This window comes from Zosterops lateralis (assembly GCF_965231275.1).
Source record: "Zosterops lateralis genome assembly, chromosome: 13".
NCBI lineage: Eukaryota > Metazoa > Chordata > Aves > Passeriformes > Zosteropidae > Zosterops > Zosterops lateralis.
In genome coordinates, this window is record NC_139773.1 from 10,512,600 (window position 1) to 10,535,807 (window position 23,208).

Here is a 23,208-nt window from a genome sequence, read left to right on the forward strand (position 1 = left end):
TTAAATGCCTGGGGTTTGACAGAGTCAAGAGTTTAAAACAAATGGCAGGAAATATATGGCATAAAACTACCTAACTTTTTTTTTCCTTCCATCTGCTTACTTGCTTAGTTAGCTGAAGTTTTGAAGAGTTTCCTCAAATGATAAATGTTTCCTTGAGGAACTGAGATGTGCTCTGCTGTATTTTTAATACAAATTTTTAAGTATTTTCTTCGGTAGATAGACATTACTGTCTTTCAGCTAGCTCTCCACCCCATACACAATGGCTTAGTTGCTCAGTTCATCCTATGGTGCACAATTTTAGTATCATTCAGTTGATTTGTCCTAAAAACAGGTGCTTTACCTGGAGTGTGGTTCTTACTGCCTTATGGATTTGAAGCGCCTACTAGAAATCTTTTTAGTGAGCTGTTGATGTAGAGGAGGCTCTATAATGCTATTAAAACATAGTTGAAACTTTTCATTTGGTGCATTTTATTTATTTATTTCTCCTCTTCCCACAAGAAGCTTTGTGAATTCTAAACTACTTGGTATGCAGTAACCTAATTGGATATTTATCACAGTTGTTTGGCTTTGTTTGGCTTCATTCAATGTATCTAGCACAAAAGTCATAAGATAGAGGTTTGTCTGGAATTTCTGCCTTTCAGCAATAGCTGCAGGAGCTCAGTGCACGGCTGGGGTTGGTCTGGGCAGGATCACAGGTCAGTCCCATGGTGTAGCACGTGTTTGGATAATGGAGTGAGTTTCTCAGATAAGAGATCCTCTGGTAAGTCACAAAGAGTGTGTGTGGTATGTATGGTTATATAAGAAGCAGTAACTTCAAGTTGAAACATTGTCAGAGGACAATTCCTTGAACAGACAAGCTAAAGGACATTCTTAGTACAGAGTGTCTCTTAGAAATGTTTTGAAATTTATCTTGTTGGCTTTAAGTGACCTAGACAGATAGGACTCCTCTGTGGCAGTGCTAGCTCGACTCTTCCTGCTGCACATACTTTCCACTGTGTCTTCTTGTTGTCAAGCTTGCTGAAACCTTCCTGTATTTTCTTCTGTCCAGATGGAAGACAAACCTTTTGGAAAACTTGAGGCGGTGGAGAAAGAATATAGGATCTATATTAATTTTTAAATAAAGGATAAATAAAATTGGTGGATCTTTTCCTTGAGAAGGTATTGTGTAATACTGAACTGCCATATGGTGTAAGCAGAGATTTGAAAGGTGAAATATGAGATGGTGTAGAAAGTGATATGATTTCTAAATTTGAAGCTCAGTCTATGCAATCAGTAACTGAAATCCCCATAACCAGCCCTCCACAAAGGTCACAGTTTGGCAAATTATTTATTAATTCAGGTCAGTTTCCTGATTCAGTGGGGAGCTTTATTGAAAAATTGTCAGAACTTTTGGGTTGGTATTGCAGGCTCCAGGGCAATATAGCTGGGAAAAGTTAAATTTTGGCTTTGTAACAAACATTGTTACAATATTGTAACTTATGATCTTAAAACAGTATACAGTATCAGAAAAGAGTAGAAAAAAATGAACTGGGGTCCCTTTGTGCATGAAGAAGTTCAGGATTGCCAGCTACAAATATTATTTATACTTGCCGTATTTGTGTTACTTGAAAATCATGCAAGTCATTTTGAGATTTTGCCAAGCAGGCAGGCTTACTTGCTATAGAGAAAATAATTCAGACCAAGCTTATTGAATAAACTTTGAGAATTTCACAACAGCTTGATAAGGCTTTGCCTATTGCTGTGCATCAATTGCTAGAACTTAATTGTCTTCTTATTAAAATAAGTTGAATGAGAGGCTCTTTAAAACATGTGAGCTGAAGGGGAGAGAGTGGTAGGTGGTTGGTTTTTATTTTTGAAACCTGATCTCATACTTTGGTGATGGTTGTTATTAATAATAACAATAATTTTCTTATTGCACGTGCTACATGCAAAACTTGAAATTATAGTTTGTAGTAAAAATTTCATTCTACAAAGAGAGTTGCTAAAGTTATCTAGTGTGAATTTCAGTAAAGATAACATATAAATCTTGAGCAGGTACATTTAAATAATCTCTGTTACTGGAGCTTTGGAGTGTTAATGCTGTTGCTGAATCAAACATAGCTAATATTAAAATGGTTATGGTAAAACTTCCACCTGTGAAAAAAAGCCATGGGATTACCTTGGTACCTAGATGCTTCCAGAAGTCAGAAATAATTAGGCACATTCTCTTGAGTTTGTAGTTCAGCAAGTACTTGTATAAGTTTTGTTTTAAATAGCAATTAGAATTTTTTCAGCATTGGTGAAACTGTTGGGAGAGGACATATTTATTTAAAATAGTGTGAAGTATTTCTTTTAATCATGATCCCAGAGTGAGTATATCTCTTCTAGATGATTGAATCAAATCTCTGTATATCCAGAAAGGTAATAGTTGAGAAATTTTATGTGTATAGACAAGATCCTGCCAGCATTGTCTGCTGAGAGGTCTTAATGTGGTGAAATTTTCATAGACTCACTCAAAGAGAAAAGTGAAGGCAGTTGTGGAATAATATAAATTATATTAAAGTTTTTCTTAAATTTAATTTAGCTTGAGAGATGGAGAATGCACAGGAGAAAAAATATAGGAAACTAAGTTTTTTCCCCCCACAAAATGTAGTTTTGAAAGGAAAGAAAGTAAATAGTTAAAAAGTAGATCTCTATATGTTGATGCTACTTGTGCTTTTTGCTAAAAGGCTCCTGCCCCATGTTAGCCTTAGCCATGGTGTAAAGTGCATCTTCTAAAAATACACTGGGAAAACAGAGCACTTGGAGCACGGGGAGCTGCCTGTTACTGGAAACAGAGTTTGAGGGGTGGAGTTGTGTATCCTGTTCAGATGATGAAAAAGCTTTAATAAGAGTAGGCAATTTTTCTTAAAGTCTGATAACTTGCATATTGATTTTTGACTTCTGACTTGATCTCCTATTTTAACTTAATCTTTAGGTGATGAGGAAGTATTTCTTAGTGGTAACTGCTGCAACTAATTCATACTTAACAGTGTCCTCATATCATCTTCCTTTTTCTGGTCATCACAGGAACATTGTGTAATGATAGTTCGTATTTACCTGGAAGACAATACTTCCTACATTTTTAATGTGATTTTTACCCCTATTTTGGGGGAAGGGGGGGCGGGGAAGTTCTGGTTTTGGTTTTTTTTGTTTTCCCCTCTCAAAAGAAAACAAGACTCTAGAATTAGGAAATTCAGTATAAAATCTTCTGCAGTAAGGATTAATTGGCATACAGGCATGCTTCTAGAGAGAGTCTAATTTTACCAAAAAGTTCCAAGTACGTTTTAGTAACATTACAGAGCTTCTTCTACATAAATAACTGACTTGGGGTGACTGGTAGGTGTAGTGATGCTGTGCTGAAAATATTTGCACTGCTGAAGAATTGAGAGAAATCCTCAATGAGTGGTTAACACTACATTCTTTAAGAGAAAAATTGATGAATGGTTAGTTGTTTCATTTTGGGGTATTTTTGTTTGAGGAAGTGTTTATTATGAGAAGTGGTGTTGCACATTGTGAGCCAGTGTTCCTTGTCCCCAGCTTTGATCACCACTTCATAATAAAACAATATTGCGTGGAGCAATTGACGCAATTGCTTGTGGTTTATATTCTTTGGATTTTAACATCTAACGTGTTATGCCTGTGATCTCCTGCTTCAAGGTGTGGTTTTAGCCAGCTGGCTGAAACATCTAAGTATTAAATTTCTCTTCTGTATCTTTTTATATTCTGGAGGATCTCCAGAGTTAAGCTTAAACTACTGCAATGTTAAAGTAATGCTCAGTTTTAAGAAATTAAATACAAAAATTCCCGTGTAAGCAATGAGGACTCAGGCAAGAGAAAGCAGCTTCCAGAACTGGGATTTGTCTCACAAAGGCTAAAGCTTAACAGTGCTTAAAATATCCCCTTAACAAAGATCTAAAAATTTGGACTACTTACTATATGTAAAAATACACCTTTAGTATGATATATGTATAAATGTACGTATACACATATATCAGGTTTGTTTTTGTAGCAGTGCTAACCATCTGATAAAGGTAGAGCAAAGGCAAAGTTATCATAGGAAATACTCATCTCCTTTGAGGTAGATGGTGCACTTTCCTTACCAAAGAATTGAGGGGACGCTACTAAAAGATTAGAGGTGAGTTCTGAGGACAGCAGAGGAAGAAATCTCTTTCACAAGCCTCTTAAGGCTCAGTCACTTTGTTCTGCTTCAAAGGAGAATGAAAAGAAAACACACTAAAAAAGAGGGAAAAGGACCATAAATGGAAAGGTGTAATAGAATCCTCCATAACACTCCATTTGCATATAATGTTTAATATCCTGCTTTTCCCTTGCTAGGCCTTCTTTCTCCTTTGCTACAGCATTCATTCCTATCTGTAGGGAAAGGAGCTAGGACAGCAACAAATTATAACCTTGGCTATTTAATTTATTCCAGGTGCTAAAAGGATTAGTTTAAATGTAAAATGCACTGTGTGAGTGCTCATTCTATTGTCTTGATTTTCCTTCCATGATTCTTTGCAATGGATTGTGCATCTTTTCTCCTTTCTTGAGAAGTGCCTTTACTCTACAACTTTTCCTATTCCTCGGAAGAGGCTGTTGGCCTTCTTAATGTGAACGGAGAATCTGGAGCAACAGTTTGTTGCTGTCGTGATAAATTCATAATCAGAATTCATTAAGGCAAAATATTGGAAGGTGATCATGATGAATAATGCAGGAAAGATCTGCTGAGTCTGGGAAATGTTTTGAAAGAGGATGGGCAGTTCAGGAGCAGTTTTCTGGGGGTCTTTATTAAAATTAGCTGGTACATTCTTGTTTGTATTATCTTAAACTGATGTTGAAGTTGAAATGAGTAAAAAATGCATCCATCTTTGTTTAAACTTCTCTTATAATCCAAACCACCCCCCCTTAATTTCTTCATCACTTCTGCAGACCTCTGATTAGATACCTGTGAATAATATCCATCAGTCTTTTTTCCCTTTGTAAAATAAAACAGCGTCAAATTTATCAAATTTTTCTAAAGGTAGAATGTAGTACATTGCTGTTAGCAATGAAGTAATTTTAATGTAATCTCAGGGTTTAAACTAATATTGCATAAGATGCAAATTAGCATTCCAAGATTTTTTTCATGTTTTTAATTTCTAAAAGTCCTGCCTGAATTTCTTTCCCAGTGTGTTGCTGAAACATGACATGGGCGTTATGCATTGTGATGTTGTTTAGCAACTAACTTAAGATTATTATGTAAGATAATGTTAATGTGGTTGTTTAAAGCAACTAAAATGAAATTGTGTCCAGTGATTAGAATAGTAAGCATTTGAAGTAGTGAACATCCTTAATTTCATGTTTCAGAACATGTTTCAAGTTTAACCTTAGAACACAGTTCAGAGATCCCAATCAATTTTATTTACTGAAATGAAAAGTTTCTTGATGAACATAGGTTATAACCTACTTACTGCTAGTTGAAAAGATTGCCAGTGTTGTTAGAAAGGTTCCTTCCCCACAATTTCAAGATGAAAATTTTACTTCATTAAAGAGGGAAATAGATGAAATTAGTATTATCTCAATTTAGTGAAGGTAATTTTTAGAATTTTTACCTGATTTTCTTTCTTAGCAAGATAGGGTAACAGTGTATATTAAAATTGTTTATGGGGGTTTTTTTGGATACATATTTTTTTACATATTAAAATTTTTGCTATTTGAATGTTAGCTTTGAAAAATGTTACTTCTGATTTAAAACTATTTGTATTTAAATTACATAATGATTCTGGTTATCTCAACTTTTGGAGAGATGTGTGAGATTTTTTTTTTTTGTTGTTAGGTTTTTAGAGGGCAAACCCCTCATATTCTAACTTTTGTTTCCTTAAAAAGCATTTTTCATTGCAAAGATATGTGATTTGTATTTTCTAATACTATTAAATTTTTTGTTTTTCAGTCCCAGAAATCCTGGATAGAAAATACTTTCACGAAGAGGGAGTGTGTGTATATTATACCAAGTTCAAAAGACCCCCACAGGTAAATGAGAAATGATGCAAGAACTTGTTGCGGCTCTTTAATATTAAAAAGAGTCAGTATTCTCATGAGTATTGGACTGTTTTTTTGTGTGAAATACTGTCTTGGATTTGTGCTTTTGTGACTGGGCATTGTAGCTCTGTGAATTGGATTTTCTTTTTCTGAAAGTACTTTGACATTGCAGAAATCTCAAAAAAAAACGTTCCCCTGTTCTCTTTGCTGCTTCTTACCTCTCCTCCTACTGATGTCTGTGGTCTATTTACAGGGAGAGGAGTGTGAAAAAGAAATTTCTCAAGTCAGAAAGTCTCATAGAGATTCCTCTACTGGAATTTAAAAAACATCATTGTAAGTGTAGGGTGAAGTGCGAAAATCAACCTGACAGTGGAGGCAAAAGGGGTGAAGAATTCATAGAGGAATAAAGAAAACAAAGAATTCTGGTGGGGAAAAGAATTCAAAAAAGAAAGGTTGAAGAAATACTTGCTTCTGGGGAAAACTGATAAATGAGAACTGTTCAGATTTCATGTGATGTGTAATCATTTTTCATCCTTAAGTTCTTAAAGGAAAACTAGGCTGAGAAATGGGGAAATATGTTTCTAAAGGGGAGGCTGAAGCTAAGAATACTTTGCATATCTCACATGCTGTTTTTACCTTATCTTAAATTAGAGGTGTGAAGTCAAGCAAGTTAGTGATAACTCTACTGTATATCTAGCTGACTTTCACCAAGTGTTACAGGTATAATTTAAGAGTTCCTACAATGATTGAGTTTGACATGTATAGTCATGACATTTGTGTCACAGATAAAATAAAATCAAATGGAAAATACACTCAGAATTGCTATTTTTAAGGCAGTTTAGTCACCCTATATTGTTCACTTTTTCTTCTGAGTTTGAGAGAACTTCTATTTCACTCTGTTCTTTAAAAAAGTTATATCTCAGATATATTTAAAAGTCTCAAAAGAGACTTATAAATCTCTTGTTATACTGGGGCAGGTTACTACTTTTCATTTAAGTACTTTGTTTTTGAAGAGAAAAAGAACTAAACACTGTAGAATTTTCAAATTATTGTAAATAATTCACCACACTCCTTGAAATCATGTGACATGAGAAGCTTTTAGAATTTATGGCCGCAACTGCAGCACATGGAAAATTTGCAAATGCAAACAAAGCAATTAGGAAGCTGTTAAAATTTCCAGAGCATTTAACAAGGAACAGAATGGTCTTCAACGCTTGCCCTTTCAGTTTAACCTATTTGTAGCTTACAACTTTACAACTTTCCCACCACATTTTGTCCTTCAGTTTCTAAGAATGGCCTGTGGTTGTCGGTGAATTGCTCACTGCTGTGTGTGAATTATGTGAGAAGTTTAGTCATTTCTTTAAATATTTCTTACAGATGCCTTCCAGGATGTCAGATTTGTCAGCAACTTGTCAGGTAAAAGGCCTTTGTAATTACGATATTTATGAATATTTTCTCATTAAGTAAGTGCTTTCATAATAGGATTTTCAAAAGTTTTGATCAATATTGTGAGTGACAAGTCAATGAAAGGTTAGATATAAAAGAAATATAACTAATGTTTAAAGAACTGTCTGCAGTAAGTAGGTCACAGATTTATAAATGTTATATAAATTACTTTGCTTCAAAGAAGCAATTTCTCCTGGCCTCCAGCTTGCTGCCTTAGTGAGCTTCAGTATTTTGCATAACAATATGTATTGTAATTGACTATCGCTGTAGGTGTTTATGGCAACAAGGCTTGCTCTGGAAAAGAGATTTATCTAATGTTTAGAATCTTTGCTTTCTAAATCTATTCCATTCCTGTTATAGATAAAGGAAGTTTTTTTGTCTTACAATGGTGGTATTGACCAGGGCATTGTTGGTGTGTGTGGGTGCAGGTGCTGCTGTGGCCGCCTGGTCAGACAACACGCTTGTTTCACTGCCAGCCTGGCCATGAAATACTCCGATGTGAAGCTGGGTGAGAACTGCAACCAGGAGATAGAAGAATGGTCCGTAGAAAAACATACAGAACAGACCTCTACTGATGCTTATGGTGTCATCAACTTTCAGGGTGGCTCTCATTCTTACAGGGCTAAGGCATGTATGATGTTTTGTTGTTTCTTTTTTTTTTTTTTCTTCTTCTTCTAACCAGGTTGGTGCTGAATGCTTCATTTAACTTCTGAAATAAAAGACTGAAAATAATAACACCTCTATTGTGGCAAACCAGTGCCCTCTTCTATTCCAGCATTTTTGTTGATTTGAATTCTTTCTATTTGTAAAAGATTTTTAGTTGTGGTAGAAATTGTTTAAAGCAAATGCAGTTACAGGCCAAAGGGAGTTCTTGTAAAGTGACACTCCTGTGGTCAAACCAAAGTGCTTGAGAGAGGGAGCTGTGATCTTATGCAGCTGGCAGAAGCCCCAAGGACTTCAGGTCAGATCATCCCTGGGACAGAAGGGCCCTTGGCACGGTTCTTTCATGTTATTGATAGCAGTATATGGCTTCCTTTGTAATTAGTGTAGCTTAAAATTGCAGTGAACTCTTTTCCAGGTGCACAGAAACTCCAGGCTGCCCACACTCATTTCTTCTTCCTTCTGCAGAGTGCAAGTGGGGTTGCTCAAACCAGTTTAATGGAGTAGTGGGGTTTTTTTTGTTATTTAGAACTTTATTCAGGAAGGGTTCTATTTCTGCTTACTATCCCCTCCTCTATGCAGTGGCTCATACTGATGATGTGGCAGCTTTATAGCTGATCAACCATCTAGTTAATCTTATGCTGTTAAACATAAGTGTGTTAAAAAGTTGACAGTTTTAAAGGTTTTTTTTTTGAAAAATGTAGGTTTCCTTCCCACCAGGAACAGGGAAGGAAAACCAAGCAATTGTGAAACTCTTTGCAGGGGACACAAAAGCCTCTCCAGCAGATGGCAGAGCTTTTATAGATACTTCTGAATTTCATCTAATTTAGAGATCATCCAGTGCTTTCATAGAGTAATTTTCTAGGTCACTGTGCCAGTAGGATGGAATACCATGACCTTTCTGTTGTTGTTTCCTTTCCAAAACTTGATTTCAAAACTGTGTCATCTGGACTACAGAGGATATAAAGGAAACTTGTTCATTTATTGCATCTGCTATGTTTTGAGAAACTGAATAATAGATCCTGAAATACATTCTGGTTCATCTTTTTACACGTTTGAACCTTTTAACTCTGTTCTTGTTCCTGCAGTATGTGCGATTGTCATACGACACTAAGCCTGAAGCTATTCTGCAACTTATGCTTAAAGAATGGCAGATGGAGTTGCCAAAGCTTGTTATATCTGTCCATGGGGGCATGCAGAAATTTGAACTTCACCCACGAATCAAACAGTTGCTAGGAAAAGGTCTTATCAAAGCTGCAGTAACCACAGGAGCCTGGATTATAACTGGAGGAGTGAACACAGGTAAGGAACTAGCAAAGAATGTGCACAGTTAACTGAATTTCAGTTTTATAAGAGCCAAAAGGTTTAATGTATGGATGCATTGCTTCATCCTAAAACAAAGTAAATTTGAATGAGTTTGGTCAAATGAAATGAAAATGATACATTTTGAATATGTGTATTTGAAAGTGGGCTACTGTTTTGTCTGGAAAAGAGAAATAACATATAGAGGGATTGGGATTTGGGCTTTGCTTTGTTTGGGTTGGTTGTTTTCTGGGTTTTGTGGGAGAGTTTAATGTGATTAAATGAAGTACAGTAATGTACTGGAAACTCTTCCTGTTAGGCTAATACTTGTTTTGTTGAATGACTTTGTTTCCTCTCTGTAGATGTAGCCTGCTGCCTTTTCTTTGGTAGTGTGTCAGTAAGTTTCCAGATCCTTAAAGGCCTGGTTATCTAAATAAAACAATTAAAGTTCCAGTTACCTAAATAAATGTATTCTTAGTAAGATGTGACATTCAACGCACTGGAATCTTTTTATGCATGAACAGGTGTTGCAAAACATGTTGGTGATGCTCTAAGAGAACACGCTTCCAGATCATCTCGAAAGATTTGCACTATTGGGATTGCTCCGTGGGGAGTGATTGAAAACAGAAACGACCTTGTTGGAAGAGATGTAAGGATGCATTACCTAACTGAAATAATGATTTACCTCATTTACTTTTGACACATCTGCTCAAGCATGTCTTTCCCTTGCTTTGCATCATTGGAATACTTGCTTTACTATGAGGATACACTGACATCTGTGACTTAGGCAAGATCGTTACTGTAAACAAGTTGCAAAATGCAAATGTGCTACAAGGGGCGCTTGTTCTTAAGTACAATCCTTCTCCCTCCAGATACTACTGAATCAAATAACAAAAATGCTAAAGTATTACAGAGAATTCACATTTGGAGAGGATAATAAGTTGAATAATTTTAATATGGAGTCTTGAGTGCTACTGTTTGCCAAAGAAGTCACAAATTTGCCCCAAAGACACCTTTTCAAAGGATCTTCCCTGAACAAAGTTCAGAGTTGCAGCTGTTGGTGTATCCTGATCCAAGGCATGCTTATATGTGTCAGTGCTTCTTGTTGAGCCACCAGTTTTTGTGTCTAGCTAAGTTTCATAGAAACAAGTGTGGATCTGTGCAAGTAAAGACATTGTTGTGTGCTTACACTTAGGTGGTTGCTCCATATCAGACCTTGTTAAATCCATTAAGTAAACTAAACGTCCTAAATAACCTCCATTCCCATTTCATTCTGGTGGATGATGGAACAGTTGGAAAGTATGGAGCAGAAGTTAAACTGCGAAGAGAACTGGAAAAAACTATTAATTTGCAACGGATCCATGCAAGTAAGTAATTCTGGTGCCTGAGGGCTGATTACTATGTCTCAATGAAAAAGGTGTTTTCACCAAACATCTGAATGACAAAATAAAAAAATGAAAACTTTTGTTTATACTTCAAGTTTAAAATTGCAAATTTCAGCAGCTGCTCTGGACCCTAGTTATTGCTGGTAGATTTATAACTTCTCTGGGACTGCAGAGGAATCCTTTTTGAATGAAGTTGTCTACTTACATTGTAAAAACAGATGTAAGTCACTTCAGGTCTTGGTGTTTTGTCAGACATTGTTGGTCTGAATAATTAGTGGTTTTGACACTGATCAGTTGCAGTTTCACAGTTTGCAGTTTGGTGTTTTCTGAGTTGTAGAGCAGCACATGTATTTTGACCTTTATAGGAATGCCTTTGCAGTATTTCCCATCAGTGGAGGGCTCCCATGTACCTATGCTCCAACTGTGCATCTGTTGTTACATTTGAAAACTATTGGGGGAAATTAAAAGAGAGCAATTTTTTTTTCCATAAAGAAAAAGTCTTCAGTTTTCTGCATTAGTTTATGAATGTTTCTATGAGGAATCTGTTCAGTTTTATAGAGTGTATCCTTTTGTATTGACCTGCTTGGCAGTGCTTGTGTCCCAGCTGTAGAACATAAAGTGCTTGAAACTGTACATTACCAGCAGTTAATGTCTGGCAGGCAGCATTTTAATGTTAATTCAATAAAAAGGACAAACCTGATTTATTAAATACATAAAACTGGCCTTAGCATTCACTTACAGCATTGTATGTGTTTTATTATTTATTTGCCATTTTCCAGGAATTGGCCAAGGTGTGCCTGTGGTGGCACTTGTGTTTGAAGGTGGCCCCAATGTCATCCTCACAGTTCTAGACTTCCTCCAGGAGAGCCCTCCAGTGCCCGTGGTGGTGTGTGAAGGAACTGGCAGAGCTGCAGACATCCTGGCCTATGTCCACAAGCAAACAGAGGAGGGGGGGTGAGTGCCAGCAGTGCCAGACTGTCACATCACCACTGAATGGGTTGGGGTGGGAGGGACCACAGTGGCTCATCCCAAAGCACACAGTGCACGATGGTGTCCAGACAGTTGTTGTAACACGCAGATAAATGACAAGATGTGCAGATGCATGGCATCTATGTATGTCTGTCATCCACAGGTGAGTTCTGAGACAGTTTCTTCATGAATCTGTACAAAAGCTTTTTCTGTTTAGTGCAGAAAATACTTGCCTGTTTTGGGTGGAGCTTCAAATAATAAAAGGGACATGCTTGGGCTCCACAATACTTGGTGATTTCTAACTAGTTGTCAGGCTTGCATAAATCCTTAAACACACTGGGTCCTTGTTGCAGAGGCTACCTCAGGAGGCAGGGATCTAATGTAGCTGTAAACCAAACAGCTTTGTCCAGGATAAGATCACAAATGGGTCTTACTCAGAGGAGTGACTACTTGTTATTTTGTGTCAAAATCTTTTGGTTGAGAATATCACAGAACTCAATATGGGAAGGAGAAGGGAGAGAGAGTTGAATTACTTTTAGGAAGCAGTAGTATAGGATTGTAGATTAAGCAACCTATAGTTCTTTCTAAAGGTTACCCAAGGTTTGGCCACAGCAACAGTAACAAGCTTATAGATAGCAGGACTTTGAATGGACATGTTGAAACTAATTAAATGCATTGTTGTTCTTACTGTTCATCTAAAACAATTGTTCTCCTGCTTGTTTGTTTCAATCTCAGGAATGTTCCTGAGGGTGCTGAGCCTGAAATCATTTCAACCATCAAAAAGACATTTAACTTTGGTCAAAGTGAAGCAGTTCATTTGTTTCAGACACTGCTGGAATGTATGAAAAAAAAAGAACTGGTAAGTAGATCTTGCCATAAATTTTTTTGTGCAAGGTGCATGCATTTGTGGATGTATGATACAATTTTTTTTCTTTTTTTGGGTCTTTTAGTTATGACTGCTAATAAAGGTATACTATCACTGCATGCTTAAAACAAAACCACTTAATAGAGGTTATGTGTAGCCTGAGTTCAGGGACCGGTGTCTCATTTGGATATCACATTGTGCTGTGTAAGATATAAAATTACCTTATTCAGCTAACTGTGTTTGCTGTCAGGTTAATCTCATAATCTGTAATGGACTGGAGAGGTAAACAGGATACTGTGTTATAGACAGCAGTGAATTGTAATCACAGGAGGAAAAGAAGTTCAAATTAATTGAAGTTTCCTACTTAGGAAAACTAATCAGAATGCACAGTAAATGTTTAAATTGAGCATAGACAAGCTTCAAATTGCATTGAAGATAAGGTTCCTTTTATGTCAGGAATTGAAAATTATTTAAAAGATTGAAGCCAATCACCTTTGCCTGAAAACAACTTTCAAATATGTTTTCCCTATTTTTGCCATTTTGGACAGATTACAGTTTTTCATATTGGGTCAGATGAACATCAGGACATTGATGTTGCAATACTTACAGCATTGTTAAAAGGTGAGACTTAATTTTTTGAGGACATTTGGAACTATTGATTGATATTATTGATTAGTGTTTATGTGATGGATTATTTAAAAAATACCAATAGGAGTTGTAAGGTTTAAAACAAATAAATGTCTGTATTCTCATTGAATAATGCTATAATGTGACATAAATGATGACATATACAACATAATTTGTGGTGGATTGGTTGATTTGGCCTTTTTAGAAAGCAGGAATGTTTATTATCTTGCATTATAATTAATTTTAATTTTTCTTCTATGTGTTTGCTTCTTAAGGCACGAATGCATCTGCATTTGACCAGCTTGTTCTTACACTTGCATGGGACAGAGTTGACATAGCCAAAAATCATGTTTTTGTTTATGGGCAACAATGGCTGGTATGTAATGGTTTGGATTAAGCAGAATGGTAATTCCTAATAGAGAGAAGCACTATTCACTGTAAAGGATGAATCTTGACTTCTGTGGAGAGAGTCTTTGGAATGCTGACACATTTATTTTGAGACAGTAATTTGGGTGTACTGCATAGCCTTAAAGCTGTTTTGCTATTATGTATTTGAAAGTGGTCCAAAAATTTTAGAAATGTGCTAACTGTTCTGAATAACTAGGAGAGAAAATACATTACAAAATGTGGAATTCTCATGTTAGTCAGATGCTTTTTCTTTGTTACAATTGTGTGGCCCTAGAAAGTTCTTACAAAGTATCTGGTAAAATGCACTATTGGCAGCATTGCAGTGTCTTTTGAGGGAGGGACAAAATGTCTGGGCTTTGTAGTTTGAAAATGAGTTTAAGAACTACCTGGTGGCTCTTGCCATTTCTCCCTATTACTGTAAAAAATAAAACATGAGCTGATTGAGTATGCAGTCAGAAGAACATAGTGTGTAAGGTTTATTGATTGCCATGATGGTTTGGACATCTTTGAAGCAAATTGTGCTTTAGATATTTTATGTCTTTTTTTGTTTGATCCAATATCAGCCTATGAGAACACCTCAATTATGTTAAACCAAAGTCTCCTTAGTCCCACTGTCTCAGTAGGCAGTACCTATGGAACAGTTCAAGTCTTCAGGGTATCCTCTCATCCTGTAATTGTGTGAAGTTCAGGGGATATTCAGAACCAAGGATGACATATTTATAGACATGTAAGGTTTTTCCAGCCCTCTAAATAAAGGAGGTTGATACATTAGCTAGGTTCACCTTTTTACTGGCACTGTCTAGGCTCTACCTTTTTGCTTATTTGTTGTAGGTTGGCTCCCTGGAACAGGCTATGTTGGATGCCCTCGTGATGGATAGAGTTGCATTTGTGAAACTTCTGATTGAAAATGGAGTTAGCATGCACAAATTTCTTACAATTCCCAGGCTGGAGGAACTTTATAACACAGTAAGTAAATTATTGCTTTTTAGCTGCTTTTAGAGCAGATTTTTAGTTGCTCAGCCTGTTGTGTCCTGGCTCGTGTGCAGCAGTCTGGAGGTTGTGGGTGTTGGTAGGGAAGGCTCCTGTGCACGAGGTCAGAGTGGGGAAGTGGCTGCTGTTGGCTGCTGTGCGTGGCCCCAGCAGCACCAGAATTGTCTGTCAGCAGGGTGTTCATCTGTGTTTGATGGAGGGGATGGACACTAAAGGGAAAATTGCAGCTCTGTTATGGACACACAAAGTCTGCAAACCACAGTGGGCAAGAGAATGAGAGAAAGTTACGTGGGTGAAACTTGTGCCCAGGATCTGAGATCTGTAGGGCTTCATGGGATAGAGTCTGTCTGTAGCAGTTAACATCATAATAGTTCTAGAAAGAGTTTAATTTGTCTACCTGCATAGTTATAATTATTACTTAGAAAAATTTTGTTGCTGTAGGTGTTGATCTAAGAATTCCAAGGTAATTTTGATAACAGTATCCAAAGACAGAACAAAGAACCTTCCACCAAAAATTAGCTGATGTGAGTAGTACACAAATATGGCTTAGGTTTGTGTTTATAGTCTTGCTATGTGCTTTTGACAAAAAAAAGAAAGAAGCAATAAATTCTTTAGCTAATAAGGCTCTGTAGAGAAGCCTCCTTGAAAAGTTTATTTATTTATTATACTTATTTATATTTTATTATATTTTTATATTCTAAATTAATTTTAAAATAAACCTTTTATGGTATTGCTGTTGCATGCTAATTTCTTATTCTGAATTTTCCCTCTCTTTTGTTACAAAGAAACAAGGCCCAACTAACCCAACACTCTTTCATCTTGTTCGAGATGTCAAACAGGTATGGTGTCCTTGTAAAAATCCGTCAAAGTAGCGGTTATTTTTTGTTAATTTCTTGTATTTGACTATCAATTTGATCTGCAGTTTAATTTTATTTTATTTTAAGTAATAAGCTACCTCTGCAGACATTTTAGTAGTTTACAATGCTTCTGTTGCCTAAAAGATGTTAAACCTAAAGAGTGTTGTCTTTGATCTTTCTTTTGATTATTTTCCTTCTTGGGGGGATTGAAAGCTGCTGCTCCCAGCATAGAGAAATTTTGGCTGTTAAAACAATAGACAAAAAAACCCCAGTGCCTCCCCCAGCAATGGAATGAGTATCTATTCTGTTAGGGGAACTCATGTAGAAGGTATAACCTGGTCTTTCTTTAAAAATAATAACTGTTGAGCCATGTAGATGCTTTTTGGCTTTGGTGTTGAAGGGTTTTTTTATAATGAAAAGCTTCTTTTTTTTTTTTTTTATTATTATTTAGAGCTGTGATAAAACATGTAGAAATACTCTAAGCACGTTTAATATTATACCTTGAAAAAGTCAAAATACCTTTTCTATTCCTAGGGAAATCTTCCTCCAGGGTATAAAATCAACCTGATCGATGTGGGGCTGGTTATTGAATATCTGATGGGAGGAACCTACAGATGCACCTACACAAGGAAACGCTTTAGGGCGATATACAACAGTCTCAGCGGGAACAATCGGGTACGTGCACGTGGGTAACAGCCCGTTGGTTCTCCAGTGAAAGAACTCAAACCTTTGTGTTTTGTAGAATGATTGAATCCATGTTGGTTTGTTCATCCTGTCAATGGACTGGCTCTTTTAAATGTAGTAAGGGCTGTGAGGGCAGCTGAGAACTGTCTTGGGACTGAGGGCAAACAACAGGTTTTGTTCTCCTCAACTTTATTCTAGCATATCCTAATTCCTTCTTTGTGATTCCCTCTTTTCCTACTCATTGGGGGAGAATGGACACTACACATGCAGTTTCACTAGGGCTTGGGATGCAGCTATTTTAGCTTCTTGTGCAAGCTACACTAACCAACAAGTATAACTACCCACTTAGTGACTTCTTAAAAATAATGAAAACAAACAAGAAACCGTGTTAAATATCCAGTGAGAATTCTGGTTGTGCTGTTAATAAGTTAATATGAGTTCTCTATATTTCAGTAACCAAACCCCTCCTACTTTTTGCAGAGATCTGGGCGAAATCCTTCAAGTACTACTCCTCAGATGTGTAAAAGCCATGAGTCTTTTGGTAACAGGGCAGACAAGAAAGAAAAAATGCGCCATAATCATTTCATCAAAACAGCACAGCCGTACAAACCAAAGGTGAGGGTTGTGAGGGGAGCACCGTGGGGTTTATTTCAAGTAGCTAAGGGTGAGGAGACTGCTGGAAATCCAAGTGCCACTGGAGTGTGAGCAGCAGCAATTGCATTGACTTTGGTAAAGCTGGAATTTCAACCTTGCTTTTGTACTTGTTTCTAAACTGCAGCTTTTTTATGGGATTCTGTAAAAGGTGTTTCTCTTTCTGTAGATAGTCTTGTGGACAGGCTTTGTTTGATGTGTTAGGAACCAAAAAGCTTATCTTAGACAGAGTTTTAGTAATGAGGGTGGAATTCACATGGCTTGATAGATGGAGCAAGATTTGTTACTACTACAAGCAGTTTCCATGAGTTTTTTTATTTGTATGTAGGTATATTAGTTATGGCTTCTCTTTGATCTATAATTCAAATTAATTCAGTCTCATAGTTATTAAAATGAATCGTACTCAGCTGAAGTTTTTGAACAAAAGTTCCAACTGCTTTTCAAGTCTTGAAAAATTTTCTTTTTTCTTTTAATAATTATTTATAATTTTGTGTTGGATCACTCACTGTTTTATTTCAAGTTACATCATGACCAAGCATAGCGACTTAAAATATGACTTTGTGGTTTTATTTTAAAGATTGACACTGGTGCAGAAGAGGGAAAAAAGAAAAGAACCAAAGATGAAATAGTTGACATAGATGATCCTGAAACGAGACGTTTTGCTTATCCTCTGAATGAGCTGTTGCTGTGGGCAGTGCTGATGAAGAGGCAGAAGATGGCCCTTTTCTTCTGGCAGCACGGCGAGGAGTCCATGGCCAAAGCTTTGGTGGCTTGCAAAGTCTATCGGTCCATGGCATATGAGGCGAAACAAAGTGACCTTGTGGATGATACTTCGGAAGAACTGAAACAGTATTCCAAGTAAATTACATTTCTATTGTTCAAGATATTTTTCTTGACATCTGCAATGGAAGTGGTGTGCTACTTATGAACAAAACACAAGTTGTTCTAGTAGCACACTTGAAAACGATTATGTTTGCAAAAAGGTTTAAGTGGAACTCTAGTAGAAGCTTTATATTATATATTATTACTCTTTCTTGAGGTCTGTTAAAAGTCTTGATTTATAGTCAAATAAAAGGAGACTTGGTGTGCTGTTTTCTTCTGTATAATTTCTGTGAGTGTTTTAATAGCTGTTTTAGCACGTGTATGTTTTTAACAGAAGTCACAGATTTGTGTGTTGTAGTTACAAATTACAGTGGATCTGTACAGAAGGGACAAATAATAGTCACTTCAGGTTGTGCAAGTTGGGAATTTGCAAGAAAATTCATGCTAAACTGATGGTCATTTCTATAGATATTATATTTTGTCTTGCTTTTTTCTTCATTTTAGCGAGTTTGGTCAGCTGGCAGTTGAGCTGTTAGAGCAGTCCTTCCGACAAGATGAAACCATGGCAATGAAATTACTGACTTATGAGCTTAAAAACTGGAGCAACTCCACTTGTCTGAAGCTGGCAGTGTCCTCGAGGCTCCGTCCATTTGTAGCACACACTTGCACACAGATGTTGTTATCGGATATGTGGATGGGAAGGCTGAACATGAGGAAGAATTCATGGTACAAAGTAAGTACTGTTGCAGTTTATTCATGTAAAAAGGGTCAATGGAGTTTGTGTTTAAAGGGAAGGAAAGTGTGTATTTAAATGCTGTTAGTGTAAAGCTTTCACAACTATAGCTTTTATTAATAAATCCTGTAAACCAGTCTCCTATAACATAATCAAAACTGGAATATTTGTTGTAAACACTTCTTTTGACACTCTATTATCTTTTCAAATAAGGTACAGAAATATAGAAGGCAAAAACCAGGCAAGTAGCCTTTAATCAGAGGCGTAAAGAGATCATATGAATACTAATCCACTACTAAAAACATAGTAGTAACAACCCTTAACAGATGGAAAACCTGTTGTAAGACTGCGTTTTGGCTTTTTACAGGGGGCACATAAGACTTAATGTAAAAAAACTTTATGAATATCCTGTTTTGGAGGAATTGAGCAGAAGCAGGGCACAGAACAAAACAAGGGTAGGCAAATTTGGGACAGGTTTTCCAGTGGTGCCCTTTGTGTGATATAGATCAGTTATGATCTAGACAAGAGATAATTGATATAGATCAATTGAACCAAAATGGGAGTTGCATATTTCTTTGAGAAATTAGGTACCAAAACCTAATTGTTGCTAGAAATATAGTGAAATACAACTTTCCTACAAAATATCTACAAGCATCATTTAACTTGTGACCTACTAAAATCCTCTTTGATAACTGATTAACTGTTTTCTTGCTTGCTTTGTAACAGGCTAATGACAGTAAATAGCTTTCACTTACTCTCTTCATCTATACCTTAGCTCATTTTTTTTATCATAAATTGAAAGAAAAAAAACCCCAAACAAAACATACACCACTCCCCTCTCCCCCACAAACCACAACCTTTTATATGCTTTTAAAATACACTTTAACAATACACTGTTCCAGAGTTTCTGGGAGTGGATTAAATAACAGAGTGTGAACCCAATATATCTCTATCTTCAGGCTTGGAGTACATTCTTTCTAGTAGCTTTGAATTTTGGAATTTCATGGTTTTTTCCATTTCCTATGTCTTCAAGTCAAGAAACACTCTGTATATGTGATTCTAAGCTCTTAAGTGTATATACAAGTAATGACAACTAATTATTTTTCTATGTTTTTCCCCTCAATAGCAAGCAAGTGAAATTTAGATAATACATTTTCAGAGGCTATTCTGTGTGTTGGTGTATTCTGATGCTTTAAAGTAATTGTGAACTATTTACACTTAGTCTTCATCTTTTCCAGGTGATACTGAGTATTCTGCTCCCTCCTGCTATACTGCTGTTGGAATATAAGACCAAGGCTGAAATGTCACATATTCCTCAGTCTCAAGATGCACATCAAATGGCAATGGATGACAGTGAGAACAACTTCCAGACTGCAGCAGATGAAATACCTATGGTAATGTGGGGCAGAGGGAGGTATTAAAAACAACATTCCTCACTTAAATAATTACATTTTTAAGTCAAAGAAATGAAATTTAGTGCCAGAAAGTATGTATTTTTGTGTGGGAAGTTAACAGTCCTTTTTTATTTTAGGAGGTTTTTAAAGAAGTGAGGATCTTGGACAGTACTTTTGAAAAGCATGACATGGAGACTCCAGCAAAGCCTAAAAGACTCCCAATTACACAGAAGTTTTATGCGTTTTATCATGCTCCAATTGTGAAGTTTTGGTTTAATACGGTGAGTTTTTTTTCTGTGTAGTGTGTTTTTAATTTGGAAATGTAGCACTGATTTTTGGGTTATTTTCCCAACATGGATCTCTGACTGAATCAATGTTAAACACTTTCCAAAAAGCAGACAAAAAAACCCTTACCTTGCTGAGCTGGAAAAGAGAAATACTTGATTTTATAAAACTGCATAAGCACATGCTGTGCCCTGTGGTTTGGGTTTTTTTTTAAATTCTGTTCTGAGTAATTATTTTCATCAGTTGCTAGCAGCAGTTCTATAAACATGTATTAGTCTCAAGTGCATGCACAGCTTCGTTTCAATCACTGTAATAAAAATGCTAGAATTTGTACTAAAGGAAAATAGCTGTGCTAAGAGTGCAGCTTTGCTAACAATAAATAGCCTATTACAGTTGTTTTTCCTTTTCTAAGATGAAAATGTTTGTATCCCCTTATAAATAATAACTTGTCTGTTTAAAGGGGTAAATACAGTCCTGTAATCCTACTTGAAGCTTTTATTGCAACCACATCAAAAGATTCTAGGTACATCTATAAAGATCCTTCAGTAATTATATGTATGTGTTTTATTTGGTTTTTTAGTTGGCGTACTTAGGATTCCTCATGCTCTACACATTTGTAGTTCTTGTAAAAATGGAAGAATTGCCATCTGTTCAGGAGTGGATTGTTATTGCTTACATCTTCACATCAGCAATTGAGAAAATTCGTGAGGTATGCCTGTAACAATCTGGGATTTTAGTCTTTTTTTGTCAGTTAAAACAGTATGCTTTAAACTATTATTCTGTAAACGAGAAAACTGAAGAAACTTCAAGTATCAGAGTACATGATGCAATGCCTTTATTTTAAAGGCTGCTAGATGGAGGCCTTGTAAAACAAGGTGGGTAAAATGCTTATTTATTTGTCAGGCAGGCTCCACCACTGTGCTATGACCAAGATATCAAAACAAAAATAAAGCTTTAGTGACACAGGAAAGCCATCATAACTACAATGTTCCTGGTCAGCAAGAGACTACAAAAGTTCTGTAATAATTTTTAAATGGGAGAGATGAAGTTAGTCCCTTAACCTGGTACCTCAGGCTCAACTGAAGGCAGGTAGGGTTCATTTTTGTTACAGTAACTGCCTCAAAAGGAATAAAAACATCACAAAGACCCACTAAATCCAAAATTCCTTAATAAATTATTTAGATAGAACAAAACTCTCCTTTCCTTGTTGCGAAGCTGACACAGTTAAATGCTGGTTTTGATTGCTCAGCATTTAAGAGTTACCATTTGAATAGCTGTTATGTTTTTGCAAGTATAAAAATGTTAGTTATTCACATATTTGACTGTTGGTCCCTGTGCCATAAATATGAGCTGTCCTGACCTTCATTTCTTTTACAGATTTTTATGTCAGAGGCTGGGAAGATTAATCAGAAGATCAAAGTGTGGTTCAGTGATTACTTCAATATCAGTGACACAGTTGCCATTGTCACTTTCTTCATTGGGTTTGCATTGAGATTTGGAGCCAAGGGGAATTTTGGAGAAAACACTTACAGAGAAAATTACGTCTTTGTTGCTGGAAGAATAACATACTGTCTCAATATAATTTTTTGGTATGTGCGATTACTGGATTTTCTAGCTGTAAATCAACAGGCTGGCCCTTATGTTATGATGATTGGGAAAATGGTAAGTACTATGTTTGTTACTGATTTTTTTTTTCCCCCCAGCTGCATTCATTTACAACTTCTCTCAGTAGTTTTATTTAGTTAGCAGTTTCTTCTCCTGCTGTAACAGGATAACAACTTGGTGTGCAGAATTAGCTAGCTGGAATACAACTTACAGGTTTCAAAAGAAGCACTGATTAGAAGGCTTCTTTTTTGGAGCTATGCCTGTTACACAAATGTAAAAAAAATGGCAAATCTTTGTTCTCTGGCCTGTTTTGTTCTCAAATGTCAGAGACTTTAATGAATATAATGAAGCCTTTTTTTTTTTAATTCAGCTTCCCATTTAGGTGTGAAATTTATAGCCTTTGTGTTCTTTAGGACAAAACTTTTAACTTGTTTAGTGTCGTAAGCACCTTCATGCTGGTTTTGTGCTGTGAAAAACTGGGAATAGATTGTGCTTCTTGTCATCTCACACAAAAATATTTAAATTGTTTAAACTTAAAATTAAATAATCTAGCTCTACTGTCAGTAGCTATTCCAAATGTAAAAAAAACCATTTTAAGGCTTGAGAGCTGTGTATATGAATGCAGAAGGGGTTTTTCTGTTTCTTCCCTCCATAAAATTTCTTACAAAATTGAACCCGTTCATTCCTTAAAAACAAGGGTATCAAGTTGCCCATTGCTCACTTTAATTTCTTGAAAGAGGCATAGGTTCTGTGTTCCTGCCCTAGGAAAACTAATTCTGGTTTTTGTGCTATTGAGTACCTTTAGGAAGGAATGCTTCTTTGTCAGCTGCTTCTTATGTACCTAATAGTATTCAAGTTGAAAGGGAAATATGCTCAGTTGCCTTTGGCCAAGGATACTAAATATGTTATAAGAAAAAACAGCAAAAAACTCAATAGTTTTGGGTTTTTTTAACAGGGCTTGTTATTTATTTTCTAAATGAAATATTTGTGTCCTGGACTCTTCTTTATATAATACATAGAATTTCTCAAGTGTACGCTGTCACTGTAGAAGTTTTTAGAGTTGTGAGATCGTATTTATGACCTTATGGATTAACTGACTTTTTTGTGTTAATAGGTGGCCAACATGTTTTACATTGTGGTGATTATGGCACTTGTACTACTTAGTTTTGGTGTTCCCAGGAAGGCAATACTGTATCCTGATGAGGCACCCTCTTGGACTCTTGCTAGAGATATCGTGTTTCATCCATACTGGATGATTTTTGGTGAAGTCTATGCGTATGAAATTGATGGTAAGATACTGCAATTATAAAGAAAGTAAAGAGAGAACTTATTCTGATAAGTTCTTCCCAAAATCTTATGAAATTCCTATTTTATGTAAGTCCCAGTACTGTTGGCATTGATTGCATTCATTGGAATATCTCCCTTTTGTGGGTGGCAGCTGTATAACTATGTGACCTGATTTTTCATTTTCTTTTCTAAAACTTAATTG

The 23,208-nt window shown here is 36.2% G+C and overlaps 1 protein-coding gene across 2 annotated transcripts in view; it reads left to right on the top strand.

The window, feature by feature from the left end:
- TRPM7 (transient receptor potential cation channel subfamily M member 7) overlaps positions 1-23,208 on the top strand; it is a 51,451-nt gene that overhangs the window by 14,186 nt on the left and 14,057 nt on the right. For both annotated transcript variants that reach the window (XM_083870575.1, XM_083870576.1), the window contains exons 2-22: positions 5,948-6,027; positions 7,414-7,452; positions 7,911-8,109; positions 9,231-9,444; positions 9,969-10,093; positions 10,640-10,811; positions 11,609-11,783; positions 12,534-12,657; positions 13,212-13,284; positions 13,566-13,666; positions 14,530-14,664; positions 15,474-15,527; positions 16,080-16,220; positions 16,710-16,844; positions 17,458-17,738; positions 18,207-18,435; positions 19,674-19,829; positions 19,967-20,110; positions 20,695-20,823; positions 21,492-21,776; positions 22,834-23,008. In XM_083870575.1, the coding sequence (XP_083726701.1) occupies positions 5,948-6,027; positions 7,414-7,452; positions 7,911-8,109; positions 9,231-9,444; positions 9,969-10,093; positions 10,640-10,811; positions 11,609-11,783; positions 12,534-12,657; positions 13,212-13,284; positions 13,566-13,666; positions 14,530-14,664; positions 15,474-15,527; positions 16,080-16,220; positions 16,710-16,844; positions 17,458-17,738; positions 18,207-18,435; positions 19,674-19,829; positions 19,967-20,110; positions 20,695-20,823; positions 21,492-21,776; positions 22,834-23,008 (3,166 nt within the window). The remainder of the gene's footprint in view (positions 1-5,947; positions 6,028-7,413; positions 7,453-7,910; positions 8,110-9,230; positions 9,445-9,968; positions 10,094-10,639; positions 10,812-11,608; positions 11,784-12,533; positions 12,658-13,211; positions 13,285-13,565; positions 13,667-14,529; positions 14,665-15,473; positions 15,528-16,079; positions 16,221-16,709; positions 16,845-17,457; positions 17,739-18,206; positions 18,436-19,673; positions 19,830-19,966; positions 20,111-20,694; positions 20,824-21,491; positions 21,777-22,833; positions 23,009-23,208) is intronic.